Genomic DNA, 19,867 nt, shown 5'->3' with positions numbered 1-19,867 from the left:
TGACTTATTTCACTTAGCATAATACTCTCCAATTCCATCAGCATTGTTGCAAATGGCAAGATTTCATTCCTTTTCACTGCTGAGTAGTATTCCATTTATGTGTGTGTGTGTGTGTGTGTGTGTGTGTGTATACATATATATATATATATATATATATATATATATATATATATATATGCCACATCTTCCTTATACATTCATCAGTTGATGAATTTGGGCTCTTTCCATTATTTGGCTATTGATAGCACTGTTATAAGCATTGGAGTACATGTACCCCTACAAATCAGCACTCCTGTATCCTTTTGATAAATTCCTAGAAGTGCTATTGCTGTGTCGTAGGGTAATTCTATTTTTAATTTTTTGAGGAAACTCCACACTATTTTCCAGAGTGGCTGCATAAATGTGTGTGTGTGTGTGTGTGTGTATGTTTAATGTTTATTTATTTATTTTGAGAGAGAGAAACAGAGAGTGCAAGCAGGGGAGGGGCAGAGAGAGGGAATCCCAAGCAGGCTCTGCACTGTCAATGTAGAGCCCAATGCGGGGCTTGAAGTCATGAACTCCAAGATCATGACCCCAGCCAAAATCAAGAGTGGGACACTTAACCGACTAGGCCCCCAGGTGCTCCTCATAGTCACTTTATTTTTAAGTGTGAAGAAAAAGCCAATTGCTATTTTAGACATCAAAGATAATTATAATACTTGGAGAAATTGAAAGAAAGCATTCTTTCAGATAGTACATTTATTCTTCTCTAATACAGTGGCTATTCCTGGAGTGAGTTTCCTATTCTATGACTTCTGTAGATTTTTTTTTAATGTTTATTTATTTTTGAGAGAGAGACAGACAGAGCACAAGCTGGAGAGGGGTAGAGAAAGATGGAGACACAGAATCACAGAATTCGAAACAGGCTCCAGGCTCTGAGCTGTCAGCACAGAGCCTGGTGCAGGGCACAAGCATGAGATCATGACCTGAGCTGAAGTCGGACGCTTAACCAACTGAGCCACCCAGGTGCCCCTCCTATGACTTTTTTTAACCCCAGAAAAGCACTGTAATTATCAATAGCAGTTGCTCTATATTTTAGCTGGTTAATGAAAATATTTTATGTGTGAATATTCAAATTGTTAGTAAATCTTGACTGAAAGCCCAAATAAAATAATATTTCGGAGTCAGCTTCAGGAAAGTGGGTATAATTTCTCTGTCAATCATAAATAAGTATTCCTTTTATCTAAAGATAATGTAAAACACTATTTTTTTTTTAAGTTTAAGGTCCATCTGTTGATGTTTTCTTTTATCTGTGGTAGTTGACTGGTTGTGTTTCCTAATCCCTCATTAGATGCATAAAAGTGACGTCACAGTGGTGGTGTTTTTCATTATGCCTGCCAAGACAAACAATTTCAATGTGGAAACCCTGAAAGGCCAGGCAGTGCGGAAACAACTATGGTAATCTCATGTCCTATAAATGTTCTCAAGCAATAAGTGTAGAGATTTTTTTAACATGCATAATTTCTGACACATTTTTTTGGACTGTTGTGGTTTTTTTTTTCCCCTTAATATTATAGCACAAATGCTACTCACTTCTCATTAGGCTATTATGTCAGATTATGGAATGCCTATTGGACTATGTTACTGTAAAAGCTTTGGAATGAACCACTGTGGAAGGATAAAACCTCTGTAGAAATCTTTACTATTTTTTTAGACTTTTTTTTTTTTTAACATTTATTTATTTTTGAGACACAGACAGAAACAGAGCATGAGCAAAAGAGGGGCAGACAGAGAAGGAGACACAGAATCCAAAGCAGGCTCCAGGCCCTGAGCTGTCAGCACAGAGCCCAATGCAGGGCTTGAACCCATGAACTGTTATATCATGACCTGAGCTGAGGTTGGACACTCAACCGAGCCACCCAGGCGGCCCTAGAAATCTTTAAAGATGGGTTGAACTTAAAAAAAGAAAAAATTCTTGTGAAAATTTAAAAATGAATGCCGAAGAGATTAGTATAATGACACCCTACATGCCCATAGCCCAGATTCAACAATTATCACAGAATTTCCCCATCTTGTTACATCTGTACTTCCAGCCACACCCCCTCCCTGCCCTCGCCTGAAGCAAAAAAATGTGAAGCTCTGTGGGCCGCTCAGTGCAGTTCTGCTGCCTCAGCTCTGGAGGTTTTAATTCAACTAGACTGGCAACCAGGAAAAACAATAGAAGAGCTTGTACCAAAGGACCTGTAATTTCAAAAAATACACTGACAAAAACATCAGCATGGCCATAGCAAAAAAAGATTACAAATTGTGACACTGTTTAAATTATAAATCTTTCAATTTTTACAGGGACATTGCACATTCTGTGAAGGAAAAATTTGGAAAGAAACTCTATGATGCATTATTAAGGTAGGTGCTGGGAATCCTGACCACTTCAAACATTTTAGGGCTCCACTGTTCAAATTTAACAATTTACACTATAATGTGTTTCCTTTGTTCCAATATAAAGGAATTAGTAGACTTTGAATATGTATTATGTCATGTGAACAAGTTTTGTTTTCTCTTTCATCTGGCAAATAGTTATAAACAAGATGTACAAATGAGAACATATTTACATAAGTAAATAGGTTCTAATTCAATGGAAGTCTCATTAAGGATTATATGTCAATGTGAAATGGAGGGAAATTTCACAAGATGTTTGAGTCAAAAAATACATTGACTTTATATATTAAATACTTATATTTACTCACATATTAAAATATTTATTAACATTAGGTAATGTTAATTAATCTATATTTACTTTATGAATGATAAACATTAAATACATAATGAAATAAATTAAATATATAAATTTATAAAATAAAATCTAAATAATCAAATCAAATTAAAATGTATTATAAAATAATAATATATATAAAATATATGGATTTTATTATAATATGAAGAGAAAGCTGTGTTATCTTCTGATCGATGGTGGCAGGCATGCATCATTTCCTTTTACCAGTAAAAATATTAACTCATAGATGGACAGTTATGGCCACTTTGGAACATCGTACTCAAGACTAGGCAAAATATAATGAAAATGTCCTCCTCATGGTCAACATTAATGTTTAAAAATTTTTCATTTTCTTTTATGCTATCAAAATTGTTCTTTTATTTTTCTTCATCCTTTAGGAATTTGTCTATAAGCTTCATCAGGAAACCATATGTTTTTATATTTATATTTATATAAAACCATGTTTTATATTTACTTTTGAAGTGCTTGGAACAGAGTCCGACACATAGGAAACATTGAATTAGTGCCAGTTATTTTTATTTTTGTTATTAACATGGTTTTCCTCACAGAGGAGAAATTCCTGACATGAACAATATTTTGGATCGAGATGATGTAACAGTTATGAAAAGAGCCATCTTTTCAACTCAGGTAACAAGGACAAGAGTGCCCATCACTTCCCGAGATTGTTAAAAATCAATTTAGATCAATATTTGAATTTATTGGAATGGGCTAGTTTGGGAAATGTTTAAGCGTAAGAGCTAGAAAAGTCATTTTTTATGCATTCACCTAAATAACAACTTTGCTTGTTTTATGGGTGCTTTTCAGGGCTCTTTTGAACATTTTCATGGAATGTATCTTGTATCCACTTAAAAAACTTATTTGGAATGAATATATCCATTTGCAAAACTGTATATATTGCAATGACGATAAAATCATCCCTAAAATTTTCAAAAAGCAGAGCATTTTGAGTCATGATAGAGAAACGGTGACTGTTTCTCAGTTGAGTGAACTTACTGCAAAAAATGGAAGCTAGGTGTCACATCGTGTCACAGTAGTGAGGCATCAGGAACCATCAGAGGTCAGCCCTGCTAGAAGGATCCAGGAAAGGCATCCATCTTGAGTCAAGATTTCAGGACACCTTCATTCTAAATAAATCCTGAAAGTAGTCAAGAAGTCTAGGCCTTTCACATAGTGGCTGTAGGTGAAAAACAAAGGTATCATAATATCTGAAGGAAGTTCTTCAACCCATTATCCTCCTCTGAAACACACACAAAACTTAGTCATCATCGTTACTGTCATTTCAGAAGACTGAAGGCTGATGATGTGTTGCCAATGACTTATTGTTGAAATTAGTCACACTCATTCTTTCCACAACTGACATTTTCTTTCCTCTATGACTTCAGCGACAGTCTTTGCCTCCAGTGACCACTCACAACATGATTGATGACTCCACTGATCCCATCCTCAGCACCATTAGACGGATCGGACTTTTCAACAACCGCACAGACAGAGTCAAGGTAGAACTAATTGTTTACATAGGGCATTTCAAAATGACATAGAATATATTTTTGAGAGTTTATTAGAAGCCTCCTGTGTTTGTTTTGACACCTATCAGAACTATTTCAGATGATATTTCTTTAAAAAAAATTTTATTTTTTTTATTTTTATTTATTTTTTAAATTTTTTTAACGTTTATTTATTTTTGAGACAGAGAGAGACAGAGCATGAATGGGGGAGGGGCAGAAAGAGAGGGAGACACAGAATTGGAAGCAGGCTCCAGGCTCTGAGCCATCAGCCCAGAGCCTGATGCGGGGCTCGAACTCACAGACCGCAAGATCATGACCTAAGCTGAAGTAGGACGCTTAACTGACTGAGCCACTCAGGCGCCCCTAAAAAAATTTTTTTTAATGTTCATTTATTTTTGAGAGAGAGAGAGAGAGAGAGAGAGAGCATGAGCAGGGGAGGAGCAGAGAGAGAGGGAGACAGAATCTGAAGCAGGCTCCAGGCTCTGAGCTGTCAGCCCAGAGCCTGGCAAAGGGCTCGAATTAGGGAACAGGGAGACCATGACCCGAGCCGAAGCTGGATGCTTAACCAACTGAGCCACCCAGGCACCCCTCAGATAATATTTCTAAAAAAATAATTATATTTCCTGTCTTGGGTGATTAAAATATAATGACTATTTTAGTATCATTCTTAACGTTGTACAAGACTGGCAGTAAGAATGAGGAAATTGCCTCATTTTTAATGATACAAATATAATCTAAGAATTACTTTAATTAGTGAATCTCTGAGATGAGCATGACTTTTCTTTGTTTCTTCCTGATAAAGTTCAACTTTAAAGGGATAATACGAGAAGCTTCCGGTTTCAGAGAGTGTGGCTAATGATATTTTTATAGAATTTTCTATAGACCAAGTCATTCTTTTTGAAGGTTGAGTTTCTACAATGATTAAGCACAGTGTTCATTGCATGAATAAGACCTGGTTTCTGCCACTGTGGAGCTTAGTCTATAGGATGTTTACCGAGGGCCAAATATGTTCCAGGTACAGTGCTTGGTGCAGGGCACAATGGTGAACATGTAAATGATAGTTGCTGATCCCTACTCAACCCATTCACCAGTATTCCAGATGAAGTTGTCATAAGCTTTTACCAATCTTTTCAAAGGTCTCACTTTTTCTTCTTTCTTTCACCTTATCAGGTGAACAGAGAATTCAATGAGATCTAAATTCCTTCAGTACCCCCTCAAATATAAATCTTGACCTATTATTATTTCTTTTCCTTTAGGTTCTGAGGGAGTTCTGGGACCTCATTCCCCTGTTAGTCCTCCCTTATGCTCCAGGTTTACTAGCTCCTTCCCTTGCTGTCATTCCTTAAATATTCTCACATTAATAAGCAAACAAGCTTTGCCTTACCCTGGTCTCCTCTTGATGTTTTTAAATGTTTCTGTCTTTTCCACACTTCTCTGCAAAATTTCTTGGAAAAAAAAAATAGTCCATATTCATTCCTCATCTTGCATTCACTCCTTGGTACAAGCATGAGTGGGTGTGGCAGAGGGAGACAAGTTAAGGACGCCCCACCAAGTACAGCTGAGAGATGATAAGGGCCCTTTACAAAGGCCATGCCGGAAGTGCTGGAGAGAACGGAACAATGGTGGTTGCCTACAGAAAAGATCATACTTAGTGACCCATGGTCATTGGGAAGGAAAAAGAGGGTGAAGGCAAGGATGATAGCTTCATTATTTAATCAATACTTTCTAAAATCTAAGGAAAGGCATTATCAGAAGCTTGCTTGAGGGTCAGGTCACATCATGAATTGAGTTCTGTTTTTGATAGATTGAGTCTGAGTTACATGTGAGCTATTCAAGTAGAGATGTTTCGTGTGTACTTAGAAAACAGAGTCTGGGTTTAGAAGGGAGCTATCAGTGCAGGGGCAGTAGAGGATCCTGGGGAATGCCAAACCTGCTGTGCTGGAAGACCAGCTTGAGTGAGCAGAGAAAAGTGTTGACCCAAGAAAACTTCAAGATTTAAGAGATTAGAGGAAAAGTCCGTGGAAGAAAGGAGCAAGAGTTAGAAGAGGAAAAGTATCTCAGAAATTAAGTCAGGAGGAATTTTCATGATAGTAGATAGTAACAGCTCATAGTGCAGAATTAAATGATAGAAGCTGTTTACAAAATATCCCATGCAGTGTTACGTATCCAATTTAAACACATTCTGCACACACACACACACACACACACACACACACACACACACTCATGCAAAATATGTGCTATAGAATTATGGGTGACTTATTTTTTCATTTGTGTTTCTGCATTTCCAAAATTTTTACCTGTAGCACACATCACATAATAGGTAGGCTACAAATTTTTCCCTGAAAATGCAGGGATGTATCTCCCAAGGGTGCGCCATCCTTTACGTTTTTCAGCACGATTGGATCTGCAGAAACATACCTTACTTCAGAGTGTATCAGCACTAATTTGACCTCGTTTTCATGTAATTAGACTGGTCCTTCTCAAGTCCCCCCCCCCCCCACCTTAGAAAGGAAATAGTGGCAGAAGGAAAACTTATGAATTTCTTTTCAGCTTTACAGAACTTTGTATGTCACACTTATATTTAAATCTGTGGTTCTTCCCCTGAGGACTTGTTGGGTGCCTGTCACGTGATATGTATAGTAAATACAGATGGCACAGGAAGCATGGAACCATGGCTGTGGTTCATGCTTCCTTTGTTCTTGGGAAGACTGAGCCTGGAAGGTCTCTTGAAATTAAGAGCTCTGAACAAAGTATGCTTTGCTGACCTGTGTTGTTGTTTTTTTAAGTATGGTAGAAGTGAAGCAATTTCTCAGGAATGGACAAGTACATATTTCTTAAGTCTGTCAAATGCTTTCCTAACTCTGTGTCTTTGTTTTTGTTATTCTCTCTTTCTCAAGTGCCCTAACTTCAGCCGCTCTAACAATTCCTTTGGGATGCAACCTAGAAGTCATCACTTCCTTTATTTGTTCTTAACATGCATTCATCTACTCCAAATAGAACAATTGCCTCCTTATGTGCATCCTCAAGATGATTTCTATCTACTGCAAATTAGGAATCATCACACTGAACTATTTGTATTTTTAAGATATTTATGTCCATTCCTCCAGTGAGACTGGGAGTTCTTTGAGGCAGCGATTATGTCTCATATGAATTTTCTCAGTTTTCATTCTCTGAGAGGCGGACACCAAGACAGGATTAGATGTGGAAACACTTGTTGGTGAAAATGCCTGTGAAGGATAAAGAGGTTGAAGGCAAAGGCAGGCAGGGAGGGGTAGTCAGACAGGTGGAGAGAGCAGGGAGGAAGGATGAGGAGTAAAGACCCACAGACTGCAGCCCAGTTGTAAAAATTGCTCAACCTTTTTTTTTTTTTTTTACAGAAAGGAAAGTCAAATGTCATTAACAAAAACTAGAATTAATAAAAATTCACAAATAAATGAAAAATATGCACACATAGCAGCACTATGTAGTGACTCATGAGGGGGAAAAACAGACCATTAACATGGCTGGTCAGTTAGGGGAAGGAAACACACACGCGCGCACTCGCACACACAGAGGCACATGCACTCCTGTGCCCACACACAAAAAGTTTTCAACAGTACAATCTATAGCTAACACAGATTCAGAATTATTTTACAGTGCTTCCTTTCTTAATACAAAAGATGCCCATGTGAGGTGTGTGTGCGCACACACGCGTGTGTGATTGTGGTTTACTGTTGACTTATTTAAAATATGGTAAGTGTTACTACATATGTCTTTTCCCTGTATCTAAACCTTTCCTTTATGTTTTACTTTGACGTGTTTTGTTCACCTACCAGTTTCAGGTTGGTAGGCAGATGGGTACCTTGCGACAATTTTAATAGGGATTCCTATTCACAGTAGGGATTTTTCCAAACAAATGTCACCCATTTAAAAAGTCATTGGTTGGGCAGAAATGAGTTGGCCCTTGTCCCCACCTCTGCCAAGTCTATAGGCTAAGAGCAACTGCTGTAGTTTCTCCACAAGGGAGGCAGTTGGGGCTGTCAATCAAGATCCCTTGTCTGGCTTTAATCTCTGCCACTTGATCAGTTTGTAAACTGACATAATGGATTTCAGTCTTCTCATCTGTGAAATGGTGGTCAAAAAACCCACACTCACAGAACTGTTGTGAGGATTAAATAAATGATGGATGTTGCCTTTAATGCACTACCTGGTGCATAATAATGCAGTATAAATGTTAGCTTTTATCTGTACTTAGCCCCATACTAGCAAATCCTGGTACTCAATGACTCTTAGAAAAGAGGTGTAAACAGTTTGATGAGAGTAGAGAATGGAGGACTTATCTTTGCCTGGAGGACTTGATAACGTTTTATAGAATGGATGACCTGTGCGCTAGATCTTGATTGAGGAGCCAGCGGGAGTTTATCATGCCGGTATCAGTTGATCATGAAGATAACAGGCAGAGGAAGTAGGTGAAGAGGCCCAGAGATATAAAAGCACATGGCTTATGTAGAGTGAATGGGGAAGGAAGTTTGTCTCATACAAATTATGTTTATACAGTTACACTCATGAATCTTTTGAGACATTCATTGATTATTATCATAAAGCAAACACTGACACAAGAAATAAAAGAATAACTCCTTCATAACAATATACACTCAAAGCACTGAGATGGATTTGGGTCAATTCAGAATCAGGTATTTTATTTTATGAATGGTATCCTTTAAAAGCTTAACACTAACCTTAAAAGCTTAACTAATGTAATTGCATATTTGATCACCTGAATATTTATAGAACTCTATCGAGTGATTCTTAACCCTCAGAGTGGAATGATGAGCTCTCCATATGACTGTGGCCATTTGATTCAGGAAGTGTTGCAGATTATTTTGAATTTGAATTTATCATCAATTCTGTCTCGGCAGTGTGTGTAGTGCGCAAACCCCACAGTGCAGATTCCAGGTCTTGACCCTGTGCCACCACTCAGTGAAAGTAAATTAACTTCCTGGGATCTTGATTCCCTCACAGGATAAATATGGTCAGGCAACATTTTGGTTTTTATTTGTTTTTTCCCTACTGATCCAAGGCCTGCTGTGAGCCAGGTTCTCTGCTAGGGGCTTTTGTACACAGGATCTCATTTAATCCTCCCTATGACCTTGGGGTGACCTCTGGCCTGGGCCCTTGTAATTGGGGCCCACAGCAGCTGTTCTCTTATTCTAGTTGTGCTGTCATTCTGTTTGGCTGGAAACAAAATGAATGAGCCATGATGTTTTCATGTTCCAAAATGGTCTTTGGAGAGTACAAATTTTACTAGGCTTCCAAATGCCAAAGTAGACACAATGAGTTTTGAATCCCTGTTTGCTGATATTTGCCAGGAGTACAGTGGGCTGCCCATTTTGATGACTGCCTGGACACAGTCAGTATCTGTGTTTTTGTTGCTTTTCCTACTGCAGTACTTTGCACATGATAGGAACTCGGGTCTTGCTTTATGGAGGAAAACATTTTACCTATTTTTACTTTGCTATTTGTGTCAATTTTGGATGGTTTACCATTTTATTTTTTAAGTTTAACCTATCTCCTGTTTATGGATCTCCTGCAATATAACTAATGTATATAATTTATTTCTAATGTTTATAATTTATTTCTAAAATGAGAGTAATATCGGGTGCCTGGGTGGCTCAGTCGGTTAAGTGTCCGACTATTGATTTCGGCTCAGGTCATGATCTCACGGTTCATGAGTTTGAGCACCACACTGGGCTCCACTCTGACAGTGCAGAGCCTGCTTGGGATTCTCTCCTTCTGCCCCTCTCCCACTTGTTCTCTCTCCCCCCACCCACCTCTTTCTCTCAAAATAAATAAATAAACTTTAAAATAAAATAAAATAAAATTAGGGTAATGAGAATATCATGATTCTGCTAGGATTAAGTGAAGTGATATATGAGAACATTATTTATAATATAGAACATATTATATAACTGTTATTGTTCTTATATATCTAAATTAGGGTTTTTCTTGAAAGTAATCTCTTTGGAAAAATATAGAAAAATTTATCTTGGGAAAAATATATACTTATTCTTTTATTATATTATATTATGTATATATGTATGTATATTATGTATATATGCAATATAAACAATATATATTTATATGTATATTATAATATATACACATTATAAGCATATATATATTATAAACATATATATAAGCATATATATGTTATATACTATATTATGTGTTTATATATGTTTGCATATGATGTATATGATGTATATATACACAATATAAATACTATAATATATAGTATATGAATTTTATATATATAATTATAATCCCAATACTTTAAAATCAGATTTTATTTTCTAAACTTTTTTCTTTTTTTTAAAGTTTATTTACTTATTTTAAGAGAGAGAGAAAGAGCACAAGTTGGGGAGGGGCAGAGAGAGAGAGAATCCCAAGCAGGCTCTGCACTGTCAGCTTGGAGCCAGATGTGAGACTCAAACTCATGAACTGTGAGATCATGACCTGAGTTGAAGTCAAGAGTCGGACACTCAACCAGCTGAGCCACACAGGTGCCCTCAGATTCTATTTATTTTTAATAACTACTTAACTATGGGGAGAAACTAACAAATTACCTAATAAAGATTCAAGAAAAACGTTAATAAATAGGAGAAATAGCAGAGTTCTTTCATCCAAGTGACCAGTTAAGTAGCTTTTCTATTCATAGCTTTCTAATGATAGCCATTGTCTCCCTTGTCCCTGCCTTTGCATAATATTATAGGCAGCATAGTCCCAGTAGTGGCTCATACCAGCCCACGAGAGCCAATTGCTAAATTTTCAGAAATTTTGTGAGCCAGTTTTAAAAACAGATATTTTAAAAAATTAAATTATATCAACTGGGGCCTGGGTGGCTCAGTCGGTTGAGCGTCTGACTTTGGCTCAGGTCATGATCTCACTGTCCATGAGTTCAGGCCCCGTGTCAGGCTCTGTGCTGACAGCTCTGAGCCTGGAGCCTGCTTCAGATTCCGTGTCTCCCTCTCTCTCTGCCCCTCCCCCACTCATGCTCTGTCTCTCTCTCTCTGTCAAAAATAAATAAACATCTAAAAATAAAATTAAAAAAATTTTTACTTAAAAAATATTAATCAAAAACTTAAATTATATCAACTTAAAATATAAATCAATTATATTAAAATGAAAGGTAATGCTCAAAACACATCACATACTTATTGTTTATTACATTCTGTGATTACCTATGCACTTGAAGTTATTTATGGCTATTGTGCCCACACGGTGGAAATATTCTATAAGGACGTGCTACTGCCCTTCCTATTTCTGGTTCAGTGACATCATATTGGTAACTTGAAACTGGCCATGGTGGGAGTATCTAGAGAGTGAAGACAGTGAACACTACCCATCATGGCTTGATTAATTGTGTCTCGATTGTCTAGACTTAAGAAAGGGATAAAGTGTTAACAATGCAGATTAAGCTTAAAAGGGTTGTGTTTAGGGGCGCCTGGGTGGCTCAGTTGGTTAAGCAGCCGACTTCGGCTCAGGTCATGGTCTCACCTGAGCTCAGGTCATGGCTCAGGTCATTCGGCTCAGGTCATGGGTTCAAGCCCCACATCGGGCTCTGTGCTGACAGCTCAGAGCCTGGAGCCTGCTTCCTATTTTGTTTCTCCCTCTCTCTCTGCCCCTCCCCCACTCATGCTGTCTCTCTCTCTCTCTCTCTCTCTCTCTCTCTCTCTCTCTCTGTCATAAATAAATAAACTTAAAAATTAAAAAAAAAAAGGGGGGGGTTGTGTCTATGGTTGTTACACAAAATTGTGAGTGGCACAAAAACATGAGGAGATATTTTTCCAGTATTCAAAGGCTAATGTCCAACTCAGGGAAGAAGTCACTCATGTCACTGATGAACCTATGAAGTTCTTTTTTTTTTTAAACTTTTTTAACGTTTATTTATTTTTGGGACAGAGAGAGACAGAGCATGAACAGGGGAGGGGCAGAGAGAGAGGGAGACACAGAATCGGAAACAGGCTCCAGGCTCTGAGCCATCAGCCCAGAGCCCGACGCGGGGCTCGAACTCAAGGACCGCGAGATTGTGACCTGGCTGAAGTCGGACGCTTAACCGACTGCAACAACCCAGGCACCCCTGAACCTATGAAGTTCTGACATTTATCTCATGTCAGAACTACTATGTTCAGGCATTGAAACCATGTACTGGTTCTGAATACAAGATTTTGGCCAAAGTCAACAAAAGCATTTGGGAGTATTTAATCATCTAGAATTTATAATAAGGAGTACATTACATATATATTTAATAGACTTTATTCTTTAAAGAAGTTCTAGGTTCACAGCAAAGTTGAGCAGAAAGTACAGAAAGCTGTCATGTACTCCTTCCCTGGGAACATATGCAGCCTTCCCCACTATCAATATCTCCAACCACAATGGTATATCTGTTACAATTGGTGAACCTATATTGACACATTATTACCTACCAAGACCCATAGTTTACATTGTTTGTACCTTCTGTGAGTTTTGATAAATGTATGACATGTATCCATCATTACAAAATCATACAGAATAGTTTCACTGTCCTAAAAATCTTCTGTGCTCTGCCTATTCAACCCTGCCCCCATTTGAGCACTGATCTTTTTATTGTCTCCATAGTTTTGCCTTTTCCAGAATGTCATATAGTTGGAATCATACAATATTTAACCTTTTCAGATTGGCTTTTTTTCACTTAGTAATATACATTTTTTTTTCCATGTACATTTTTCTTCATCGCTTGCTAGCTCATTTCTTTTTAGTGCTGAAAAATATTCCAATGTCTGGATGTACTGCAGTTTATTTATTTACTCACCTATTAAAGGATATTTTAACAGCTCCCATGTTTTATCAATTATGAATAAAGCTGACACAAACATCTGTGTGTAGGTTTTTGTGTGTACATTTTTTTATTATTTGGAAACTGTATGCTATACATCTTTTATATCAGTAAAATGTGTAGTAAATTTATGTACAAATATATACTTATATTTTGATTTTTCATTCTTAAACATTTACCTGGACACCACTGCTTTAAAAGACCATGGTAAACACTTTGGACTTTACTCTGAGTGAAATGGGAAGCCACTGAAGGATTTTGAGCAGAGGAGGGGTTGGCATTTTTAAAGGTTCCCTCTAGTCGTTGTATTGAGTAGACACCTTGCCAGAATAGAAACAGGGAGATGGATTAGGAGGTGATTACCTCGAGGTGAGAGAGGATTGTGATTTGGGTGAAGGCTTCTAGTCTGATCTAATTTAGATTAGATTCCTAGTATCTCTGTCTCTTAGCTCTGTTACTCTGGGCTAACTCATGCCTGGGGCAATGGAGAATGGCCTATTACATAGCTCTCCTCTTTCCTGACTGAGGTAGGAGCAAATTGAGAAATAAGACAACAGTCAGCCACTAGAAAACAAAATAAAATCTTTATTGTTGGGATGCCTGGTTGGCTCAGTCAGTAGAGCATGTGATTCTTGATCTCAGGGTTGTAAGTTTGAGCCCCATGTTGGGTGTAGAGATTACTTGGAAATAAAGTCTTAAAACAATACCCTTATTGTCAACGAAATCTGGGTTGAAGGATGTAGTTCAGCATGAGAACAAAAACGGGCACATTTTTCCTCCAATCTAGGCCTTGGAACCTGAGGGAAAGTAGGTCCACAGACTAGATACACAGAATGGAGAGAGAGAGAAAAGCACCCACACTTTTTTCTTTTTCTTTTTACTTCTCTCTCTCTCTCTCTCTCTCTCTCTCTCTCTCTCTCTCCCTGAATCTAGAACACAAGGATTCTACAGTATCAGAATACCAAACGGTAGATTTTTTGCTTTAATTTCTTCTATTCTTTTTTTCTCATTAGAATTTTCCCTTTTTTAGGTGATTTTGCACCCAGAGTTCCTATCCTCCACCAGCCCCTTATTACCCATGGATTATGAAGAGTTTGTTCGAGGTTGTCATCTAGGAGTTTTTCCTTCATACTATGAACCATGGGGTTATACTCCAGGTATATGGCTTGTATAGATTGGGGAATGTTTTAAATTTTATTAATATTTTATGCATATAGATAGAATATTCAAAGCTGATATGTAACTCCACTAAGGTTAAATGATAATAATACATTGTATTACAAAGAAAAAGAATGTTTTATAAAGATTACATGTTATTGAGTTATCTCTACCAGTCCCAACTATCCATGTAAAGGAGAAATTGACTACAAGTGAATTTAATATGAAAAACAATGGTCCAGCAAAAGTAGTCTCTAAAACTTATTTCAAAGTGGGTTTTTTAAAAATTAACGGATGTATTTAATTTTTAATAGGGAACACATTCACATAGTTAAAGAAATAAATAATATAAGAAGGTGTACAGTGAAAAGTTTTCTTCATACCCTTGTCATTCAAAAAAGAGGAACTTTTAAGATAAAATGCCAATTCAGTGGTAGGTATTATGACCAGTGACATCCTTCCATTCAGGCCCTTTTACCTCTTCATCCTCCTTTTGTTCTTTTCTCTCTAGTGGTGGATTCTTGGACCCACTATCTGTTTTCCATTTTTGTCCCTTATGAGCATGGTTGTCATTGGTATCAAGAGCACTCAATTTGTATTTGTACAGAAATGCCTATTAAAAAGGAAACAAGTACTTTACATATATGACAACGGAAAGAATGTAATACTAACTTTTCCTTCTCACATTGGCAATCAGAGATTTTCCTTTTTATTTAAATATAATTCCATTTAGAATTTTAAAAGAAAAGGTTCAGAAAGTGTTTTTACAAATAATTAATACATTTTGCTTCCTGATCTCAATGTCATCATTGCCCAACTGAGAGGCGGCAGCAGTCAAGGTTAGGGAGATCATAGGTTGAATTATGTAGAGGAAGAATTTTTCTAATCTTTGTATTCTGATCCCAGAATTTCAATATAGATTTTAAAATTCTATATAGGGGATACCTGGGTGGCACAGTCAGTTAAGTCTACGACTTTGGCTCAGGTCATGATCTTGCGGTTCGTGAGTTCAAGCCACACATCCGGCTCTCTGCTGTCACTACAAAGCCCACTTTGGATCCTCTGTCTCCCTCTCTCTCTGCCCCTCCCCCACTCGTTCTCTCTCTCTCTCTCAAATAAATAGACATCTAGAAGGAAAAAGAATAAAATTCTATATAAATAGGATCTTACTTTACAACAAGAGCAACATGAAGTCTCTGCATCTTTTGACATAAGGCCCTATTCTATCATTTTAAGTTCCACCAAGAATAATTTGCCAGCAGCTGTAAAAACATGAAAACTTTTGGGGGAAAATAGATAAAGGATTATCTCCTCCTGAAATATGGCACAGAAAAGTTATTGATCTAACTCCTCCAGCTATCACTCTTGTAGTTCTAAAAATTGTTATGGGTATCAGTTCACTTTTGTAAAGATGATATCTCCTTATGAAATGCCCACATGTCATCTTAAATTGTTTATAATAGAGCGTCTATCCTTTAAGATACATCAAATGCACATTTTACTGGTGGACTTAACATTTTGTTATTGACTTTTGTTCCTTTTATTTCTAGGAAGTAACATACTTTATTATCAAGGAAGTTTCAAAAATAAAGAAGCACAAAATCAAAGCATGAGTGACTGAGGGATATGGGAAGTCATTTATGTTGGGTAAAGAGAATGTTCTATAAATTACAGAGGACTTTCCACCAAATGTCATTTTATAGGACAAAGATAAACTTAACCCAAATGATAGAGGAGATACATCTAGTGTTTTAAGATAAAGGCCACCAAAGGTGTTATGAAAGATAAGTAGATAGGAAAAGAAGGTTGAGAAATACTCCATAGTGAATGAGTCATTCTCTGTTTTGAATTACCCAAAGAAAGTTGGCCACCCTTCACCTAACCTATAGTTACAGGAATAACAATATCTCTTCTGTGGTATAAGTTTGGTGTTAGCATGTTAGATAACTCTATTTGTTTTAGAATAACTTTTTATCTGATACTAAGTTTAACATACTCCAGAAAGTATTCATTTAAGTCTGTGTTTTGTGTTTTGAGAAAATCTAATGAATATTAGCACATGCTCCATTAAATTCATTCAATGAACATATACTAAGGTTATGGGTACCTGGTATTTCAATACATGTGTGTTAATGAGTATTTAATAAAAATAAGGTTCAGTGAACTTGTGTGGAATTGTAGGCAAAATTCCTTATACATATATGCATAAGAATTTTTCTGGGAAGGAAGTCCAGGTTTGCATTAGATTCTTGTATGAGTCAATAATCCCTGTCTCATTTTCTCCTCCACCAACCCCTCTCCACCAAATTAGGAAACCACATCTCTCTAGAGGAAATACTTGCAGAGCAGAAGAGAAGGAAGGCCACTGTCTAAATTGTATTACTTCTTGAATAGTGGGGAAATCTTTTTTTTTAACCCCAAACTACCAGTCAACCGAGAGTAATTCCATAAACAAATGTAAATCCTTGTTAAAAATGAAGACATCCTTGTGAGAAGTAACATTTCTTTTTCTAAAAACGTTTATTTATTCATTTTGAGAGAGAGAGAAAGAGAGGGTGTCTGCGAGCGGGGGAGGGACAGGGAGAGAGAGTTGTCAGTGCAGACCCTGACATGGGCCTCTGTCCCAGGAACTGTGAGATCATATCCTGAGGCGCTCAACTGACTGAGCCACCCAGGCACCCTGAGAAGTAATACTTCTTTAAAAACAAACAAGAAAACCAAAACCAAAACCAAACAAAACAAAAACCATATCTGCTATTTTATGAAAAACAGGTTTTGACTAGAAGGTGAGAGAGGACTAGGTTCAGTGACCACTTGGAAAAGGGGAGGGATCTGTGGCATGGCAGATTAATTTGATAGGAGGAGGTGCTCGTGTCCAAAGTCTATTTACTGACACCACAAACTCACCACTTACTTTGAGACATGGCTTAGAATGGAGCAAAAAACAAAACCAGCTGGAATGAGAGAGGCAGTATAGAGTAGCAGTTCCAAACAAGAGCCCTGGAGCTGGGCGCCTGCCTTCAAATCCCAGCTCTACCCCATTCCCTGGCTTTATGACATTGGGCAAATTATTTAACCTCAATTTCTTCATCTGTAAGATGGAGATGATGACAGTCTCACTTCACATGGTTATTGAGAAGATTAAATGAGTTAATACATGTAAAGAGCTCAGTACTGTGCCTGGTACAAAATAAACATCACTATTACTAGGCAGACTTGGGCTTTTGCCCCCTCTGCGTGCATTAGAGGATATAGGGACTGGTCTGAAGCCAAGCGTTTGTCTATTTCCCCGGCAGCTGAATGTACGGTGATGGGTATCCCCAGTGTGACAACCAACCTGTCCGGCTTTGGCTGTTTCATGCAGGCGCATGTGGCTGATCCTACTGCCTACGGTGGGTGAGGTTTTTCATCATTCACCCAACACAGGGAGAAGTGACCTCTAGCCAAACAAAGCACAGGGTCTTTATGGAGCCTAACTCTAAAGCTATCCTGATGATTAAAGTAATGTTTATACTTCTTGTTTAATTAAAAGTAGATTTAATTATGTGGTTCACAGAAAACATAAAAATGCTGTTAATATTAAATATATGGTCCAAAAGACAAACCATAAAAGGCATGCTAAACTTGGACAAGTCTGGCCCTTTTATCTTTTTATTTTCTGAACTGGTTTGGCCCTTTACTATCTAGAAGTGACATTACAGTAACCATGGCCTTAGAGTCAGTTGGTCAGTGTCATTATTTTTTTTTAAACTTTTTTTTTTAACATTTATTTATTTTTGAGACAGAGAGAGAGCATGAACAGGGGAGGGTCAGAGAAAGGGAGACACAGAATCTGAAACAGGCTCCAGGCTCTGAGCTGTCAGCACAGAGCCCGACGCGGGGCTCGAACCCACAGACTGTGAGATGACCTGAGCCGAAGTCGGACGCCCAACCGACCAAGCCACCCAGGCGCCCCAGTGTCATTATTTTAAGGGTCTGTGCCAAGTTGGCAAAATTCACTTAAATTGTTTAAGACGGCGGGAGAATTTGCATACCACCATCTCTGTGTCCATGTTGCCCAGCAGCAAGAAAGAGAGAGGGGATAGATTGTCTGCCCACACATTGCCAATTTTCTGGTCTCCTACCCTTGCATTGTCACGGTTCTCTTTCCTCAGGCTACAGCTGTGGTTCTCAGCCAGTGGTGCGTGGTGGGAACACCAAGGGGCCTAAAAAAATCACTGACACCCAGGTCTCACCCCAGAGATTCTGGTTAGTGAGCAGTCCTGGGGAGAATCCCTGATCCAGGGTTTTCCTCTGCTGCCAAATTTTTTTAACAAGATCCATTGTGTTGGCTGTGTGTTGGTGACAGTGGTGAACCATTAGGAGGAGATCACAGGAGAAATACAGTCTTGGAAGGGGAAAGATGAAACAGGCAGTGGGGGCTGTCAGGGAGTGGGTAATGCATGTGGCGGTCTGAGATAGAATGTCAGGAATGGGAGAAGAAATATTCCAAGGGAGAAGAAATATTCCAAGGTTAGCCCTACGTTTATCTGTGCTTTGGTTTTTGTGCCCCTCAGGCATTTACATTGTTGACAGGCGGTTCCAGTCTCCAGATGATTCCTGCAATCAGCTGACTCAGTTTCTCTATGGATTTTGCAAACAGTCCCGCCGCCAGAGAATTATTCAGAGAAACCGAACTGAGAGGCTCTCCGATCTTCTGGATTGGAGATACTTGGGCAGAGTAAGCAAGTCTGTGATCAAGAGAGCCACTTTAAAAATCCCACTGAACTATAAAAATCGAGATTCTTGTCATAATCTACAAAGTCAACTTAGTACCATCATTGTTAAAATCTCCAGTAATGTTTTCACGTACTTTTTTACTTACTATAAACTCGCAAAGTCCTAACTTCAAATCTTCATATTTAGTTTGAGCTTATAACAGCAAATCCGTCAGGAGCTAGCTGTGATCTTACCAGTTACTCTATTGTCAGTGCTTAACTTGATGCATTACAGGTATTGGTTCATGAATATGAGGAAAACATCTAAAGAAACATTTGTATCTTGTTTGGCTCTAAGCCATAACGTGACCATATGCCTCAAATACAGTGGGAATGGGAATAACTTTGTTTTTCAAATGACAAGTACAGAAAATACCTCCTTTCAATTATGCAATAGGTTTGTAAGTACCCAGAGGTCTATATATCTTAGCACTGGATGATTTAATAAAGAATGAGTTGACTTTGCCTTCACATAATAGATCTGTTTAGATATCACTAAACTCTCCCTGAAAAATGATAGATGTTCCATTTGCGGACTGTCTACACATGCTAATGACAGTGCCTTACAATCCTGGGTGATTAATTGTACTGTCTGCATTTTGTAATAAAACCAGAATGATAAGGCTATTACAAGTTATGTTTCTTACTTCAGGTCTGAAGCAGAATTTAAGTCCAGTTTGTCTGATTATTCTGACCCCACCTTTTCCCCATGTTATACTGCTTTTCTGTGGAATGAAGCCAGTGTTTTCAGTCCCCTTAGTGCTCAATTCAGAGTTTTCAGTAAGGTCAGTATGGCTTTTCCCTCCAACATTTGTTT

General features: G+C 37.9%; 1 protein-coding gene across 2 annotated transcripts in view; it reads left to right on the top strand.

The window, feature by feature from the left end:
- The window catches only part of GYS2 (glycogen synthase 2), a 51,985-nt gene that overhangs the window by 28,554 nt on the left and 3,564 nt on the right, over window positions 1-19,867 (top strand). For both annotated transcript variants that reach the window (XM_045463010.1, XM_045463009.1), the window contains exons 8-14: window positions 1,331-1,437; window positions 2,326-2,385; window positions 3,322-3,400; window positions 4,156-4,269; window positions 14,166-14,292; window positions 17,590-17,685; window positions 18,850-19,013. In XM_045463010.1, coding sequence (XP_045318966.1) covers window positions 1,331-1,437; window positions 2,326-2,385; window positions 3,322-3,400; window positions 4,156-4,269; window positions 14,166-14,292; window positions 17,590-17,685; window positions 18,850-19,013 — 747 coding nt within the window. The remainder of the gene's footprint in view (window positions 1-1,330; window positions 1,438-2,325; window positions 2,386-3,321; window positions 3,401-4,155; window positions 4,270-14,165; window positions 14,293-17,589; window positions 17,686-18,849; window positions 19,014-19,867) is intronic.

Source organism: Leopardus geoffroyi, chromosome B4 (genome assembly GCF_018350155.1).
Source record: "Leopardus geoffroyi isolate Oge1 chromosome B4, O.geoffroyi_Oge1_pat1.0, whole genome shotgun sequence".
In the NCBI taxonomy this organism is placed as follows: Eukaryota; Metazoa; Chordata; class Mammalia; order Carnivora; family Felidae; genus Leopardus; species Leopardus geoffroyi.
Note: the sequence above shows the minus strand (reverse complement) of the source record. Positions and strands in the feature narration are given on the sequence as shown.